The 19,557-nt window shown below is 28.3% G+C and overlaps 1 protein-coding gene across 4 annotated transcripts in view; it reads right to left on the bottom strand.

Moving 5' to 3' along the window:
* Positions 1–5,140: 5,140 nt before the first annotated feature.
* LOC129988114 (zinc finger protein GLI4-like) overlaps positions 5,141–19,557 on the bottom strand; it is a 106,290-nt gene continuing 91,873 nt past the window's right edge. For 2 of the 4 annotated variants that reach the window (XM_056096245.1, XM_056096244.1), the window contains 12 exons: positions 18,998–19,191; positions 17,570–17,665; positions 16,515–16,697; positions 15,697–15,851; positions 14,947–15,174; positions 14,058–14,207; positions 13,810–13,974; positions 12,816–13,076; positions 11,606–11,737; positions 11,166–11,319; positions 10,577–10,696; positions 5,141–9,585 (listed from right to left, as the gene is read on the bottom strand). In XM_056096245.1, the coding sequence (XP_055952220.1) occupies positions 6,668–9,585; positions 10,577–10,696; positions 11,166–11,319; positions 11,606–11,737; positions 12,816–13,076; positions 13,810–13,974; positions 14,058–14,207; positions 14,947–15,174; positions 15,697–15,851; positions 16,515–16,697; positions 17,570–17,665; positions 18,998–19,191 (4,756 nt within the window). In that variant the 3' untranslated portion in view covers positions 5,141–6,667. The remainder of the gene's footprint in view (positions 9,586–10,576; positions 10,697–11,165; positions 11,320–11,605; positions 11,738–12,815; positions 13,077–13,809; positions 13,975–14,057; positions 14,208–14,946; positions 15,175–15,696; positions 15,852–16,514; positions 16,698–17,569; positions 17,666–18,997; positions 19,192–19,557) is intronic. The other 2 variants (XM_056096247.1, XM_056096246.1) reach the window with 2 other exon arrangements.

Below are 19,557 nucleotides of genomic sequence, written 5' to 3'. Positions count from 1 at the left end.
AAAGTAATTATATATCAAGTATGTAATCACATCATAAAAAAAATTACATTTCTTGCATTAAAATTGTAAGATAGGATTTTTCTAATTATTAGCTACAATTGTTTCTTTCAAAATGAATCCTACCACTCTTCTGATATATACATTATTTCACATTTTATGGAACTGCAAGAGAGCTGATTAAATATTATACTATAATTATTTTGCTCTTTATTTTATTTCATGTGATATTTTTCATTTTATTTTTCTTATTCTCTAGTTTTGTTATTTACTTGTTATATGTATGATTTATTGAATTTTTTGTTCATTGTTATAATTTTGAAAACTTCTACTATATTTAGAATTTTTGTGTGATATTTTTTTATATGCTATTCTATAGCAATTAATTGTGCTGGAGCTGATTTTCCAAGCTGTACAATCATTTTTTTTTTTTTTTTTGTGAAAATTTTGGAATAATGCTCCAGAATTTTCAACTAATATTATCCAAATCCATTACTAAAATTAGAATTATAGAAAAATCTGAAAATAAACTTTGTATACCACTTTTCTCTATTACCTATGTACATTAGATAATAGTAACTTTGGAAATACTTTAAAAAAATAATAAATAATTTGTTTGTATATTTTACAAAATGAATAACTATTCCTTTTTTTCATAAATGATAATGATATTAGAAACTTATTTTTATAAAATAAAATTTCCCCCCTTATATGTATATTTAGATATTTCTTTTATATTTTATTAAACTACTTTAGAGAAACAATAAAGTTTGATTTAACTTAACTGTGCAAAATGTTGGGGGGTAAAATATTTATATTATCTATCATGCTTGAGGACTGTAATAATTCACAAAAATGCTCTGTGTTTGTCGTGATTAATATAGATCTTATTCCGTTTTATGCAGGTATTATTATTTTCATTTGTTGTTAAATACCCTGCACTGAAATGAGCTATTTATAGAAAATTAGAAAATATCTAAAGACAAACATAGACTCTGGGTACAAATCAGTTTTATTACAATATATGCAGCATTATATGAAGTGATTTTAAGTCTTTATTTTTGTTGGAATTTTTATCTAAACATTTTAATTTCTGAAAAGTTTCGACTCAGTATGGCATTTAGGATTGCATTATAATTTGCATAATTTGTTTTATAGATTTTTTTTATCCATAAGTCAAACATCTATCAGCATTAACCATTTACTGTGCGCAATATTACATTATTTTTTAATTTGCCATATGTTTAAATAGTTTCAAAAATTATGCAATATCTAATGCATTATCTCAAGAGGCTATATTCAATTATTTCTGTCTATGAGAATTAAAAGTAATAATAATAATTCAAAAAGGTTTGACAGATGAAATTTTGTATGTGGTCATTACAACTTTTTAATAGAAATTAATTTATAAAATTCTTTCTAATTTTGAATGTAATTTATTCATGGAAAATTTCTCTGTCCAAGTGTAGGTGAACACAAAATGTAGAAAATGGAAAGAGCTCGATTAATAAAATTTAGTACACCATTTTTTCAATTAAAATATCAATCCATATCAAATTTTGAACCAAATCAATCAAAAGTTTGATTGTCTGTACTTTTCTCAAAAACATAGCTACTAAATGAAATTTATCCTGTGAACTTGTTATTAATTAAGCAGTTCTGTGTTAAAGTTTGGTTGACAAAATGGTACTCAAAATTCATACTCTCTTTTCTTCTTTATATTACAAGCATTTATTTCTGTATATCTATATTCAAGTACAAAATGTTCATTTGTAGGACTCTTAAAAATTTATTTCTGAGCCTTATGACTGCCTGAGGTTTTCTAATTTTTATGTGGATGGCGAAGTGAGTATAACATCTTTATTAGGAAGTAAACTAGAAAATTTCAGGATATGATATCACTATTCTTTCTGGAAATATTGAAAACTATTTGAATTGAAATATTGTCATATTGTTGAATTGAACAATTATGAATCTTGGGAGAAAATTTCTTTTATAACTTAGAAATAATTCTGTAAAATCAGTGAGACTTACCAGTGTAGCTATGAAATGGTTATTGTTGAAGAGATGTTTTGACTATATGGTAATAGTCAGCAAAATTTGCAAGTTGTTCTGTCAAAGCATGTTGAATCTATCGTATTTCCAAATTGGGCTTATTCAAAAAAGGTTGCTAGCTATATCAAAATTAGAATATTGGTTTGCCTTTTTCCAGCATATTGAAACTGAAAAGCTGTTGGAATCAATTACCTGAAAATAATCCTACCTTTTGTTTGCAAGAGAAAAAACAAAATTAAAAAGCATGTTGACTGTGAAATTTTCAAGAAAAGAACAAAATTCACCTGTGAATGGATTATGTGTAGAAAATAATATTATTAAATGCATTACTGATTGCCAGATTGCAATTACTTTTGAAAATAATGATTGTAAGTATCCATTTTTATATTTGATTCCATGTTTTGTGTTTCTCTTTTTATTTTGTAACATTTAACCCTTTGCACTCGTAAGGTGACTCTCACTCACCATTCAAGACAATGCACCATTTTGATGCTTTATTTACTTATTTAATTTTGATTGTTAAAAATACCTGCAGAGTAGTAAGAAGATGCAAATGAATGAAACAAGAGAATTCAACTTAAAAAATTATATATATTTATTTTTTGTAACAATAAACAAGTCTTTGTATCAGGAATAATTATACATTAAATTACTTTTCCATTGTCCAAATTACTTTTACATTATTGTGCAAATTGTAGATTATTTTGATGCCAATGTCAAATGCTTATAATAGTAGTCATTTTAATATTCTATTATGAACCTAAAAATTTATTATAATTTGTTTAAATTACTTTTTACCCTTTTTTAACTATTAGCTTTTTGCAAGATAAATCTGAAACTAAATGTATTTTGAACATTTAAAAAAAAAAAAAAAAAAAAAGGAAATTATGTTACAAATTTGGAGATCACATAGTGAACTAATAATATGAAACTGCCCATGCATATTGGAGGATTAATTATAATTTTCAGACTTTAAGCAGCATAACTAATTCATTGATGTTATGCATTTCACAATAAAGATTTAAAAGAAGGTTTGCATTTTTAATGTTATTCATTGCATAGCAGATTTTAGAGATGCAAGAATTGCAAAAATATCCATAGATTACCATTACTCCAGGAATTTTAGTAACTGTATAAGATAATTTCCATATTTCTGAGAGTTTGTATTGAGCATGATTGATGAAAAATAGGGCTTGAAACATACTAATAAAATTTAATCAATTTTTAAAGTATATATATATATTACAAAAATATGTCAAAAAGAAATTATTAATAAGAGAACTTTGTGCAGATATTTAGGTTTCTTGGGTATAAAAGACATATTATGAAGATATTTAATAATTATCAAATTATATGCATGTTTAACACTTGAACAGAAAGTGTAGGCAAATTATAGTTTTTATGCTGAAAAATATTCTTTACTATATTAGTTTAATGAATTTACCCTTGTATTAAAAAAAAAAGATAATAATTAGCATAATTTTCAAAAATTATAGAAGGCAGATTATGTGATTGCATGCAAGACATTTTTCTGAATTTTCTCCTTGTAAGAATTTTGGTAGTTCAAAAAAAAAAAAAAAACTTATGAAATTAAAAAATCTCATAATTTATAAGGTGTATTAAAAACAAAGATAAATGTTTTATATTTGAAAGAAATCTAAAATTATATATCATATAATCTTCGTTATCCTACATGAAAGAGGATTGTTAGTATTGGATCTGTAATAATGTCAGAAAACAGGATAAGGAATAGGAGAGTACTTCGTTTACTGATTATACTGTATTTTGTATTTAATATCTTTCTTAATTTATATTTTATTTTAAGAAATTACACATGTTGCATTTTTGCCTTAGTAAAAGAAAAGAATGTAAAACAGCATTAGAAAAATAATCAGAAAATAGTTAAGATTTAGACAATATGTATGGTTTACATTTTAACAATACTGATTTTACTTAGTTCAAGCTTATCCTCTGAAATAGCACTGCCCTCCCTCCTTCTTTATTCAGTATTAGGACAGCCCTGCAGAAAGTTCTTGCAACTAAAATGTAAATTTCTATACCTTTAGTATAGAACAGTAATATTCAGCAATAGAAACTGTATTTTCATCCTGTAGTGTTGTCACTAGTCTGTTTGACCTTCACTACCAATAATGAAACAAAACATGTTCTTAGTATAATTAAAAATGGAGTGTTGGATACTTAAGAACTTACAGCATTTAAAATTCTTGAATTATGTGTTTGCTTAGTAATGGTTGAATTATTGGATTCTCACTAATTAAAGACAAAAGGATCACTTCATAAGTATTACAAATTAATCGAATATTTTCATATGTTTATTACTCAATCTCTTTTACACTTTTATAAAATATTTTGTTTATTAGTGTTAAAATACCTGTAACTGTATAACTTGAATGCAAATATTTAATGTAGTTCAAGCTTGTTTTTAATAAAATGATTTTTTTTCTTACTGTTTGTTTAATAGCATGTTGAAAAATTAAGCAATTTTTTAGCTGCTTAAAATCTAAATTAACAAATATTAATTTACTAATTTGGCATTCTTTCCTAAATGAAAAAATCCAGCTCAAACAATTGACAAATGCTATATGAGAATGCAATATTTGGTTTTCTTTCTCATTTGTAGAATTTATTTTATATGTTTCTGAACATTTCTAAGAGATGCTGAAAAAAAAAAAAATTGTCCTGTAGGAAAGAAATGGCTAGTAATATTTTGTAATTGTAACTCAAAGGGGCAATGAGTAATTAAATATGCCAATGGTATGGTTTAATATGCAATATATAACTAATAATTTTAATTTGATTTTTTAAAAAGAAAGAATTCTGGATCCTCCCCCTTAAAAACCAGTTTTCTAATTTCTGAGAAGAAAAAAAATAGCAAATGAGATGACTGTAGTTGGATGGTGAGTTTATATAAATTTTCATAAATTGATTTTTTTAATGAATACTAACTTTCTACAATAAATTTATTCAGCTTGTTTTACATAATAGATCTGCTGTTGCACCTGTTTGTGTGATAAATTACAAAAACTGCCCAATAATAACTGAACAATATTGAAAACTAGCCATCAAATCGTTTTAACCAGCATTTATTTACAACATAAACATATTTACAAACAATGGTAAAGAAACATTTTTCAAAAGGAAACATTTGTCGAATTGCACATTCTTTTTATTTACATAACATTCTTACACAAAATGTTTAGGCACAATGCGATTCGAATTCGGATAGTTTGGCAAATATTCATCATTGAAATAGGAACATTATACAAACGGTACATTAATAGAAAATTAACCACTTGCAATTCTGTGGCATCACCCCTACAAATGGGCATTTATTTAAGAAGGCACTTTGTATAAATGAAGATCTATAAAATACTCAATGCTTTCTTTGTATACACTTCTAAAATATTACAGATATTTACAACACATTCTTTATAATAACATCAGTAATATCTCGGTTATTTCAGTAAAAAATTAATGGAGTAGAAAAGTTTAATTAATATGAGATAAAAGTTTTCATTCAAAAATTATAATAAACACTGACTTTCACAGTTTTTTTTTAATATGAAATTTACTGCAGATCTGTATTAAAGTGCTCCTCCTTCCCTCCCTCCCATTTATTAATTACATCTTTCTAAGTTAACATATATTTTGAAATTGTGAGCATAAAAATTTTAAATGGCCTCTTATAGAAAATAAAGATGAGAATTTACAAACTAAAAAATACCAAGTTTTCTGATACCACAGTAATAGGGTTTATTTATTTATTATTTTTTGTAAATGAACTACGAGAATCACAACACCAAAATTACGGTTTGATTTCCAGAAATATGGCAATACATATACTTTCACCTGATTGTGCCAGCATTGAAAAAACAATTCATATTCAATCAGTGTTAATATTTAGAAAATTTGTTTTCTGTTAAGAAAAAATATTTAAGAAATCCTGATAAATCACTTTTAAAAAGACTATAATTCGATTTTTGGATAAAAAAAAATATATGAATTAATCTTTGGATAAAATAAATTTAAGTTATCTATTAATTTTAAAATTAATAATATTTTATTTATACAACTAAGAGAAAATAATTATTTTTCATTTAATTTTTTAGCATAAAAATACATAATAGGGCAAATGCTAATTTTCTCAATTTATTTTATCGATTTATAAACTTGACAAAAATACTGATACAGTTCATATTTGGTTTAGAATCAACATATCAATGTATAATTCAGTAAGCTACAAATATTTCAGAATTAACATACGAATACTTTTTAATAAATTTAAGTACTTATGCTCAAATCACATTTCTCGAAAAAACTGAATTACTTTTACTTCTTTATATAAAATGCTAAAAGCTAATTCAACACAAATGATCCTTTTTAGTCAAAATGGATAAAAAGAGAAAAAAACTTGAGTCCAAATCTAAATAGCAAATATAATCATGCCGCAACTAATCAATGTTTGATTAAATTTATTCTTAATTTTCAAATGAAGTTTTCCATTTTAATTTTAAATACCTATGAACAACTTATCTCCTGATTAGAATAGTAAAATAGAAATTTCACAATGTTATAACAAAAAATTTTGAAAACTTCAGTGCATTAAATGGAAAAATCTTGTTTCTTCAATTAATGAGTGCAACCCTGAATTGAGATCGTTGATGACCATATTGGAGGTCTGTGTCAGAGGCGATGGGCTGTGACCGCTTGCAGAAGGACTGTGTCTATCAGTACTACTACTAACCCTGTTACATCCAGGAGAAGGCTGTTGTTTATTCAGCAGAATTTTATTGCATGCAGTAGAAGGCTGCTGCTTATTTAATGTAGGTTTCATGCACATACTGGTTGGCTGTGGTTTATTTACTGGAGCCTTGTCAACTACTGGCTGTTGCTTGTTTAATATCTCTTGGCACTGCTGCACATATTTTAGAGTCCTTTGGTAAGCTTCTCCAGATAAGGAAGACTGGCTAACATTTTGGCACTGAATTTCTTTAGGATCAGTTGTCGAGCAGTTCTGCGAAACCGATGGAATAGCCAAAGATACAGATGACTCCTTATCATCATATTCACTCACACTGGAAGCACTACATTGTGCTTTTAGTGATGATCCTATATTACGACTGCAACAGTGATTACCATTTCCATTGTGCAATAGTGGAAGTTGATTCTGATCAGTATGGCTACTAGGATTTTGTACATTGTTCACAGGTAAAAGCATATCATTATTTCCACACTGGTTTGCAGGATACTGTGAAGGCACTGTAGGTAATTGATGGCCAGCATTAACAGGATACTGGTTACTATAAGAGCATGAGTTACCACAAGGTCCATTCATTCCAACCTTGTGCATGTTGCACTGTTGATGGGGCATTCCATTTGTACTACAAGCCGGTGGAACTGGATTAGTAACTTGATTCGAATAAGGCACCATATTCTGATTTTGAGGGATTGGATGATTGGTTTCTTGAGAATATGGATTTCCATTGTTATATGGATAAGTTTGATTTGCCATGTATGGAACATTTTGATTTGCATGAAAAGAAGTTTGGTTTGCATTATAAGAAGGATTTGGAGTAACACCATAATTTGAATTTTGTGTAGAATTATACATAGTGTTTTGTGAGTTAAATGGAGTTTGAACAGGGTAAGACTGATTAGCACTTGAACTGAATCCAGGATTTTGGCTTGGAGTATAACACTGGCTGTGGTTAGAACCAAATTTCTGGTTTTGGTTTGGATTAAAATATTGACTTTGATTAGAATTATAAATTTGGTTCGGATTCATATTGTATGAATGACTCTGATTCATACCATATGTTGAATTTTGATTAGGATTAAATACTTGGCTTTGGTTTCCATTGTATGGTTGGTTTTGGTTCGTATTATATGGAGTATTATTATTACACCAACTTGAAGAATTATAGCAATTATTATTTTGAGGAACATTAACAGGTATAGATGGTACAGATTGATTCTGGATGACATGCAAGTTTGAACTTCCAGGTACTCCAGAACAAAACGAGGAGTTCATCTGTATCTGAGAATTGTAAGGAACATTCTGAGGGAGGTGTCCATTTTGACTGGAATTTAGATTAGACATATTGTCTGATGGATAACTTGGAGCAGTATTATGAGTATGTTGTGAATTGATTTGTGGTCCATATCCCTGAGTTTGCATTCCAGTCTGACTAGGATATGGTGTTGGTTGGTTTTCACTGCCATAAGATTGAGAATTGCTTCCCACATATGAATTGGTAGAATTGTTTGGAGGATATTGTGACACTGAGCTTCCTTGGAAACTGGTGGTTTTGCCGCCAAATTGTTGTGATTCCACGCAGCTCGATTGAGATGACATATTATCTGCTGTTGATCCATAGTCATTTTGCAGAAAGCAATTATTGTTTCTATTAGAATTGACTGGAATGAGATTATTAGAATTCGTCTGAGGAACATTAGCTTGATAAGGCACAGTATTTTGATTATATGGAACTTTGTTAACATTGGCATTAATTGGGACATTGGAACAATTGCTGTGAGGCTGTAAATTTGCATTCACACCAGTTGGACAGTTCTGAACAGGATGCTGATGTGGCTGATTTCCAGTATTTGTATAACAGGGTGGTGGGTTTGGTACTGCTCCATTAGAATGGTTATGATTGTGTGAACAATGATCAGGTCCCCAAGATGGATTGCGAGAGTTTTGGCAACAAGAATTACAGCCTGACCAGTTATTGGATGGATTTGGAGGATTGGTTTGATTCTGTGGGACATGATTACCACAAGGCACTCTCGGTGGACTTTTACATTGACTATTTACAGGCACTTTAGGAGGTGGTGGAACATAACGGCTCACACTTGTTAATGCTTCGCTAAGAGATGATGCTGGTCTTTGGCCTTGTTCTGCAACTTCATTCAAGTAATTCACCATATCATCAGGTAATATTACATTCTTATTTTGTTCAATGGGTTTTCCTTCTTCTAGTTCTTCTAAAACTACATTTTGATTTGGATGGAGTCCTCTAGCACTAATGGCCGAAGACAGTGGCCTAGGAGGATTCATACTGCCAGAATTGGTAGTCTGGCCACAATTCTGCTGCTGTGGATGGATGGTTCTGCAACCGTGAGGTGGTAGCCCTTCAGAGTCAGAAGCCAACAACTCACTCTGTGGAAGAACAATCAAATTTCCTGTGTTGGAAAGATGCTGCGATGTTAGTGCTCTTGTATGAACATGATGCAAATGGGAAACAAAGCCATTTGGTAAGGGCTCTCCAGATTCACTGGAACGTCTAGAGCTACCTACAGAAATTGGATCATATGAACCAGTAACCTTTATGTTACCAGCATTGCATACAATACCACCTGTGTTACTACTTGTAGAACTGAGTTGTTGAGAACTGGCTTCTGACTGCATACTACTGTAAAAAGAGCTAACAGTACTTCCACTACCGCTGTTACGCCTTCCAGATTTTGGTGGGTCTGCTCCACCAGTATTGCAAGTCTGTGGACCTGAACCTAAAAAGATACAAATGAGTTAGAAATTGATTATAAGGATCTTTAAAGTACAGTAAATTATTATCTTAATGCAGATGAGAGGAGAATATTTTTTTAATAAAAATAGTGACTTTGATTTGTACAGTTTACATTATTTAATATAATATACAAGTATACAAAATGTAAACAACGTGTTCATATGAAATAACCTTTTATAACAGTTGATTCAGATATATGAAGTTTTACTGTATTTCATGTTTTAGATAAAAACATAATTTTCTTTAATATTCATTCTTCATCATAGCTTCCTTGAAGGAGAAAAAAAAATCTAGTCAAAGTCATTGAGTGTAGTAAAACCTTTCTACATGCATTCAAAATGGTGGAAGGATTGAAATCTCTATATTTCAATAATAAGGAAAATCAAGGAATTGGTCACCTAGTCTCAAGAACTGATCCTATTCTGCAAAATTTTGTTTCATATGAAATTTTATGATATATCAATGGTTGACTGACTATCTTTCTCCATTATCATGAGAAACAGGAAAATCAAATTAACCATCCCCAAACTAATATCAAAAATTTTCATTTCATAGAACAGTGCATGATCATTAGAAACCTCATTAATGGCTGTCTGTCCTCCACCAACCTAATCATTGTATATTTTCATTAACCTCTTGTGCTATAATGATGAACTTTATACATATCACTATGCATGCTCCTGCCAATTAATGTATAGGGCAAAAGATTAATTTCAATAAATGGTTAAATATAATGCAAAGCTTTCTGTTATTACTTTAGAAGAAAACTTGTAATTGAAAGAGCATTCCTGACACTAGAGAAGTAATAAGGAATATTTTCTAAATGAGAAGGTATGAAAACACAAATACTAGCATAATAAAATATCTTTTATATAAATCTGTAATCCTCTTTTATTATATAATGAATAAAATGAACTTATATTTCATTTCTCAAATTGAAAATTACATGAGTATAATATCAAATAATTACATACCTGGATTTTGACAGTTTTCTTGTACTTTAACATTATCAGCCATGGTTCCACCATTTGGCACAGACTGAGGATTTGGAACAGGTATAACTGTTTCGACAGGCCTTCTGTTATTACCGTTACCTGAAATAATTAAATTGTTTTAATAAAAAAAACAATACACAATAGGCTTATTATCCAGAATTCCAAATTTAATGCTTTTTTAAAAGTCTTAAAAACAGAAAGTTAGTTTTATGTTCATAAACATTAAAAAAAAAATTGAAGATTTCACTCACAAAGTTAGTATTGGCTAATACTGAGTACAGGTATATAAATTTGAAATTATTAAAGCAAGCTTAGATGCCAGATATATATAATAATTTAAATTTCTCCCTTTCTCCAAAATGAAGAATGGCTTCAAAACTTGATATGGTTATTGTAATTGGGAACTATTAAAAGTGAAAATTGTACATGTGTGAATATGTGAAAGCACATTCAGCTAGTTTACCAATCTTAAGTAGGATAGAAATTTTGGGGCAAGTATGCTAATTTGCATCCAAGCTAATGTAATAGCTTATATTTTAAAAAATAATGCCAGAAAAGAAATGAGTACCTCTCCTAGGAAGAAAGTTGGGAAACCAAGAACTAGCAGTTTTCAACCGAGCTTGAATTCGGCTCTTGAAACGGCTTCTTGAATTTCTACTGGCCCCTTCGCCTTTAACATCTCCTACTGCACAGGAAGCCAAGGCAATATTCTCTTCCAAACCCTAAAAGATAATAATAAATATTACAATAAATTTATTTTTAAAAAACTACAATTTGGTCATAAAAGATAAAGAAATTCAGATATAATGTAAATGATATTTTTAAACATTTTATGTTATTTTACAATTCATTTTCAAATTTTTTTTACACAAAAGTGCTTTTTACCACATAAATTTCATAGCATTTTAAATGTAACTACTCCATTAAAAATTAATAAGTATATTCTGTTATATCAATATAAATCTTACATAGTGTATCAGATATACATGAAGAAAACATATCTATTACCTCTTCGAGTATTTCTGCAACATCCCAGATGGAGTCGGCCTCGACATGTCTACTAGTAGTGGTTATACTGTTATCACTAATTGGAGGGCCACCTTCATCAACAGATTCTTCAGTGTGACCAGTAGGTGAATCCTGTAAGCGACAATTGTAATTTCAGTATACATACTTAATTCTCTAACCAAATAAATAATAAATTGTTTGAGAATTAAATAAATTATTAATACTATAATTCGATTATTTAAATTTATGCTCTGAATTCTAGGTTCTAGGCAGTGCACATATGATGCTTCACTTTTAATAAATTGGCCAATTTTATTTTTTACATACATATTTAACCTATTAATTTATTCTAATTGATTAATGCTTAATGTTACTTTCATTTCAATCATTTTTAAGTAAGATATTCTAATACTGTGAACTACAAATATAATTGCATAAAGAATAATTACAGAAGTTGCAAACATCTATAAAATTATCTACCAATAGACTCTCGCATGGCAGTAAGTAAAAAAAATAAAAAATAAAAAAATATAAAAAAAAGCTAAAATTATTTTAAATTCAATTTCTATGTATTTATAATTAACAAGTGCTTAATTTTTTTATTTATATCTTCCAAATTTATTAGAGTTGTGAAAATAAGGCAGCAAAAATGAAATTTCATTTTGTCACTAAAATAATGTTATAAGATATACTGTTCAATAAAATGAATATTTGATGGGCCTAGACATAACAGAGCACATTTTCATTACTTTCCCCAAAAAGATATAGTAATCAGATTTAAATATCTTTGAAATGTTCTAGATGTCTTAATTTTTAAACAAATTAAATAGAATTCATGATAAAAGATTTTGATTAAACATTAAAAGAAAATAGGGTATGCATTTTATATTTCAAGTTTATTTAGATAGTTGAAAGTCAATTTTAGTTCTGAAAAACACAAAATTTGTATAAAAGTTCAGTGAGCGTGCATAAAAATATTTCTAAAAAATCAGACATAGTTTTATTTCAAATATTGGGTAATAAGAATAAAATAGAAAAATTAAAAATCAAGCTGCCTGGAATCTTTTGAAATTTTAAAAAATTTCACAACTCTGAGTGAATAATTTGCAAAAATGCCTAATGGAGTCCAGTGTTCCCTCAATAAATATGATATGTTAATCAGGATTTTATATACATTATGAGAACATATATATTCCATTATAACAATTACCTCAGATTTGATGCTTGCACTAGACATGCTTCCAGGATTTGTCAAATTGCTATTGTCAGAATTAGGACTACCCTGCATACTATTAGGACTGCCAGAGTTGTCATCAGCTTGACCATCCTTATTGCCATCTTTACTGTCACCACCTTTATGTTTCTTATTGGCATAGAATTCTGGTCCATGAACATTTTTCACATGCTTACGCAATGAGCTAGGATCAGTGTACCTCTTATTGCAATCAGGAGCTTTGCATGCATAGGGTTTCTGCAAGAATATTTTGCTGTATAAGCTTATAAAATTCAAACATAATATATTTACCTTCATTTAGTTGGCATAAAATAAAAACTTAGTAAATTTTGAGTAGAGCAAGAAATTGTCCCTTATATGCCGATTTACTTACGCAAATTGAATGGGTATATGAGATTAAAAATTCATAATTTTATGTTACAACTTGTATTTGAATCGTTGAGTTGAAAATATCAACAAAAATTTCGAAGATTCTTTATGAAAGTAAATATAGTACAGTGAATATTGATATCAAATATTTATATTTAAATAAAAAATATTTATTTATGCCTTAAAATCTTTTGGAATCCGTTTTCAATAAATATTGGTCATATAATTAAAATATAGCAGTTTAAAATATTAAAAATATGTATTTAATTGTACAAATGCTCACTCCAAATTATTTTTGAAAATCAATACATTATACCATTAATGTTTTTTTTTAGTTCCTATCATTTATAAACACTTTTTATTAGTCTCTTCCAATTAAATTTAAGAGGTGATCAATCTGTGATTCATGCCTCTTTCTAATTTACACCAATATTCCTTTGAAGATAGTGTAAAAGTATAACTGTATGTGTGTGTGTAAAGAATAGTTGAATTTTAACATAAATTTTATCTTCAAACAAAACAGAATTCAATCAATGATTAGGAGTTAAGTTCATTTAACTACGATGGAAAATTAAAACCAACTAAATAAAATAATACTTACGGCATTTGAATGCGTTCTATTTTGATGCTTTGCTCGATCTGAGGCATTACTAAAAGCTTTGGTGCAACCAGGAAACTCGCAGGTATATGGTTTTTCTCCTGTGTGAGACCTCAAATGAGTTTTGAGGTTCTCCAGACGAGAATAAGCCTTGGAGCAACCTTCAAACTGAAAACAATAGATTATAAATAGCTGATCATTGTATTTAATTCATATGATGACACTATTTTTAATAACAACTTAATACTTACAGTACACTTGTGGGGTTTCTCTCCAGTATGGCGCCTCATGTGGACAACTAACATATACTGGGCTTTGAAAGGTTTTTCTTCTCTGGAACAGTCCTTCCATCGGCATATAAACTGTTTTCGATTACTATGAATGTGATCATCACCAATATGCTGCAACGAAAATGAGTGCATCAAAATTTGTTTTGTTTATTGATAAAAATATTACAAGATCACTTTTTAATAATTTTTATTTGTGGCTAATTGCCTCTTGATGTTCTTAGTACTCTCATTTCTCTCTATATGTATTCAAACAAAAATGTCAGCAATAAAACTACAGGCAGATCACCATCATGCATTCTTGATGAATAGATGGGAGGGGGAGCAGGATTTCAATGTTTCAAATGCATTTCTGTTCGCTAATAATTTTACAAGAATTCATAATTTAAATGTATTTGGTGGTAAAGTATGTGTCTTCATTTTAAAATTCATTTTTGCTTGATTACAATAAAATGTAACAAATTAGCTAAGAAACAGCTTATTTTAAAGATAGTTTTATGAAGTAATTTATTTTCATGTATTTGTTTAATAACTTATGCTTTATGCTTATCAAACAGAACTAAAATATAAAATGTAACATTAAAAAAAATATAGAAGATTTCACAAAAATCAAATGTATTAATGCATAAATTTTTTTCTCACTCATTACAGGAGTTAAAATTTAAATAAATTGATTGATAATCAAGCTTTGAAAATATTAACATACAACACTATCATTGTGAACACATATGAAAATTTTAAATTTCCAATACAACAGGAAGTGAGTGTGGCAAATAGATAGTGTCATTTCTTTTTCACAAACATAAAACCAATCAAATTAAATATAAGTATATAAACTCTAATACATGCTTACCTTCACAAGTTCTTCTTGGGTTGAGAATTCCTTGGAACAATCGATCCAATGACAATTCGTTTCAATAAAGTCAGGTTCATCCTTAATATCAGCCCCAGCTTCCTTTTCTTCTTCCTGGAGAAAATTTTTGTTCATAAACTCTTTTTTGACTTTACTTCGAGAATCCTCCCCATCGACGGTACTACTGACAATATTGCATGCAGTTTCCCGACCACCAGAGGAATCAGGCTAAAAGAAATATCAGAAACAGAATGCGGTTTACCTAAACTGAAGCAAATGCTACGTCATTTTTATAATTAATCTTTATAGATATTAAATAACAAGATAATACTATTTTTTAAAGATAATAAAGCTTACAAAATAGTAAAATATATAACATTAAAAATAGATTTTAAATGAAGAAACATGTTAAAAATAGTTGGAACACATAAATATTTGCATAAAAATTTTAAAAGAATAAGTTTAGGAAATATTTTACAATTCTCACAGAAAACTCATTGTAAATGAGCCACTTTCTTAAAAACATTGTATAAAATATAAATTGGAATTTTTAACCATTCTGTAATTTGGCTATCACTTAATGAAACTTAAATGCAAAAATGATCCCCTCCACTTCATTTTGTAATATTTCAAAAAAGACAAAAAAATATGTTTTTGCAATTGTAACAGAATTAATAAATCAATCTAAAAAATTTCAATTTTTAACACATTTTTGTGTAATAGATATCATTTTTATTAAAGATATTTTACCACAGATTCCAATTTAGATGGAGTGAGGATGGCAGGGCTGAATCCTCCTAAGATTTGTTGGTGAGGAAAGGCACTTGCAGCCATCATTGGCCCCCTCATGTACGGATGAAAATGTGTTGGCTGTTGAGGGACACCCATTGCAGGACTTAATGTACCTAAAACAAAAGTTTTTTTTAAAATCTATTGTTACAAAGTTTACACATAGCATAGAAGAAAGGTTTATTATAAAATATCATTTAAATGGCCTCACAAAAAAAGTATAAATTGTTTGCTAGTTTTAATCATGAGCAAAGAGTTAAATGGAAAGAGAATACTTTGAATGGCAAACATTGCTACTTTAAATAAATTTTTGAATTAACCACATTTAATAAAGATGTTTTTTTTAAACTTTTTTTTTGTCAAATACTAATCTATCACAAAGAAGATATGTATATATAAAAAATTGTTGTCATTAAAAACAGCTTTTTTAATAAAGATATGTGAAGAAAATTATTTTGAATGTATTTACAGACAATTTACCAGATGCAGCATTATCATTTTAGTGATGTAATAATGATTCAATAACTAGAAATTTTTCTATTTTAAATTATTGCTTTCACATTAGCATAAAAAATGGCTCATCATTTGATTATGTTTAAAAACTATCAATATGAATTAATAAATATAAATTATAAGCAAATGCATTGATTAAAGATTATTAAACATTTTAAAAAGTTGAGAATAAGTTTTCCGAGTTATTAGATCAGTGGAAAAGAAATACACAAGCTTCAAAATGTAGGAAGCAAATGCTTATAAAGAGAACTTTATACTTCACTCACCAGCAGAAAGATGACCATAGGAACCACTGGCGCTTGAACTCCTTGATCCATTCATATAGGATGCTAAGGAATTGGGAGAAAAACGAATCACAGCCGCAAGATCCAAAGTATCTGGCAAATATGGAGAATTCGAAAGTGCTCTCTTTCTACCATGACGAGGTCTGGGACTGGCTAGATGGGAACCTACAAATTTTAAAAAAAGTTTAAAATCTTTGCCAAATTTATACATGATTATACAACTATTTGAAATAAATATATATGCTTTTTATTTGCACCAGTAAAATGAGATACTACATAGCTTCTATATCTAGTACATTTTTAAAAGATTGAACTACATATTACTATAAGATTTATGAAGCTATGTTGAAGCAAATAAATACTATTTATGCCATGCTGACTGCAAAAATAAATAAGCACTGTCAAAAATTTTATCCTTATGCAAATTCAGAAATTATATTAAATCCTTTATTTTTCAGCTGCATCCATAGCATTATAGCATTTCAGCTAATTTCCATAGCATTTATTTACTTATTTTTACTGTTATACTTTATATTGAATAAGATCAGAAAATGAAAGAAGACTCACAAAATTATATGGAAAGAATTTAAGATTGCAGAACCAGAAGATGATCTTTTATGTTCTTGATAAGCTTTTAACAGTTGGTCAGAATGATTAGACTGACCAACTGTTAAAAGCTGGTTGAATGAATGATTCAAATTTATAGATCTATATAATATAATAAGGCAAAGATCTAGCAAATTTCTAAACCAATTCTTTTACTGAACACTCATTTCAGTATATATATTTGAGGCAGAATGAGGCCAAACCATAACTTAGTACATTCAGTATAGACAAGTACTAAAAATCATTTTTTTAATTTTAGTCTAGAATTGGAAAATGAACTTTCATGACAACTATTTGCAAATTAGCTAAACTATATTGCTAAGTAATTACATCAGATCAATAATTTGCCTAAATTTTGGTTATTTTAACAAGCTAAAGAAATACTGTAGTAATTAAGAAATTAGAAAATAATGCTATATTATAAACATTACCATCAGAAGTGAGCAGAGATTCATGATGGTGTGGACTGGAGTGGCAATCCCCAATAAGGCACCTCTGGCCTAAAGCTGCCATTTGATGCAAGTATTCTGTGTGAAAAGGTAAATCTGGGATAAAATAATTTGCTTCTACTGCATTAAAATACATTTTTTAAAGCTTATATACCAATATGGGTACTACCAAAATTTATTTACATATGACTATACATATATGGTATGGTTGCATCAGCGACTTCTGAGTATTTTTTAACATGTGCTAGTACAGTGGGTTCACAACTTCCCCACATAATAAATGGCATTTGCACGAGTCTGTGTATTATATACATAGGGATGTGCTGGTATCAAGTTGCATTAATGCAGACTTAGTGCAAAATTGATCTTATATGGGATTTCTTAAAATATATTAAAAATATCAAATGTAATTGGGAAAAACTTCTTCAGTCTCCCAACATATGTAAACAAAAGTAATTCAGATATTCATCACGATTCGATTCTTTTTATAACAATTTTACACATAAGATAATCAAATTTCTTTTTTTAATGATTAATAAAAGTAATTTTAAATTCATCAACTGATATTTGTTTTTTTCTATGAAAATATTAGGAAGTCATAAAAATGTATTTTTAATGATAAAAAGAAAAAGAATACATTTACAGTTAAAATAAAATGAGGGTAAAAAGTTTTAAAAAACCATGTTTTGATTCATCATGAATATCTAATAAATTAATATATAATATATATTATTATGTGGAATAGAAAATACTCCAACACAAATAAAAATCATAAGTGGAATATAAGAAAGCTTTCATACAAAATTTAAAACACTTTAGTAAAAATATAAAAAAGAAAGAGAGAAGGGTATATGTTTTTTCATGAATTTATAAGTTGTTTAAGAATATTGGCATTCATAATATAAATGTTTTATTTGTCTTCTAATACTCAATTTTGCTCTCTTAAATTTTCCTGCTTTAATAAAAATTGATGCTTAGTTTAAAAAAGATTAAAATAATTGCAATAATATAATCTCAAACTTTTTTTTCACTGTTCAGATTATAATAAATTCCCAATTACAGTAAATCAATAGATTTCTATGCATTTAACCAAAGTTCTAGACAGTTTTCATAATTTCAGAAACTAAAAAGTATCTCAATTTACTGATAAAAGAATTAGTTAAATCTGTCCAAACACCTTTTTAAGGATAAATTTCATAGCATATAATGCCAAAATTTCAGAACTCGTACATCACTTATGAAACATAGAAATATATAAATGCCTAGATTCTATCATAAAATAATGGCTAGGCATTCATAAGAGCAAATATACACATTATAAACTAAGAATTTAATAAAAGATTGTTAATGGAATAATAAAATGAAAAATTAATAAATTCAAATCCTTGAAAAACAAAAAATGAATTTTACCTCTGTTTTCCATCGCACCGATTTGTGGCACAGGTGGTGCCGGACCTGGTGGTAATGGTCCATAAAAAGATTCGTAAGGGCCAAGTCTGTAAGGTAAATGCATAGCACTTTCCATATGATTGCTTCCAAGGGAAGCTCTTCTTTGTGCAAGCATGATATCAGGTAAATTGGCATTACTGTTACCTGCCGCAAATCTGAAACAAATCCAAAATTTAATAATATATATTACATATATGATAGTAACTCATATATAGAGTTAAATATTTAAACATACTGGCAGGATTTAGTGATGATCAAGATGATTTAGAAGTAAGCATTCAGTACACACAGACACAGTGACTATAATTAAATATTTAAACATACTGGCAGGATTTAGGTGATGATCAAGGCAATTTAGGAGAAAGGATTTATTGACGATGAATTGACACAATGACTATGGCAACTCCATACTATATATTCCTAACAATCAAATATAATAGCATAACAAATGTTTTAAAAATATTCATATGAAATTTGAAGTTAAATGTACTGTATTTGCTAATAAATTCTGATTAAAATCA

This window comes from Argiope bruennichi, chromosome 10 (assembly GCF_947563725.1).
Source record: "Argiope bruennichi chromosome 10, qqArgBrue1.1, whole genome shotgun sequence".
NCBI classification, from domain to species: domain Eukaryota; kingdom Metazoa; phylum Arthropoda; class Arachnida; order Araneae; family Araneidae; genus Argiope; species Argiope bruennichi.
The sequence above is the reverse complement of the archived record's forward strand: the minus strand, read 5'-3'. Positions and strand labels throughout refer to the sequence as shown.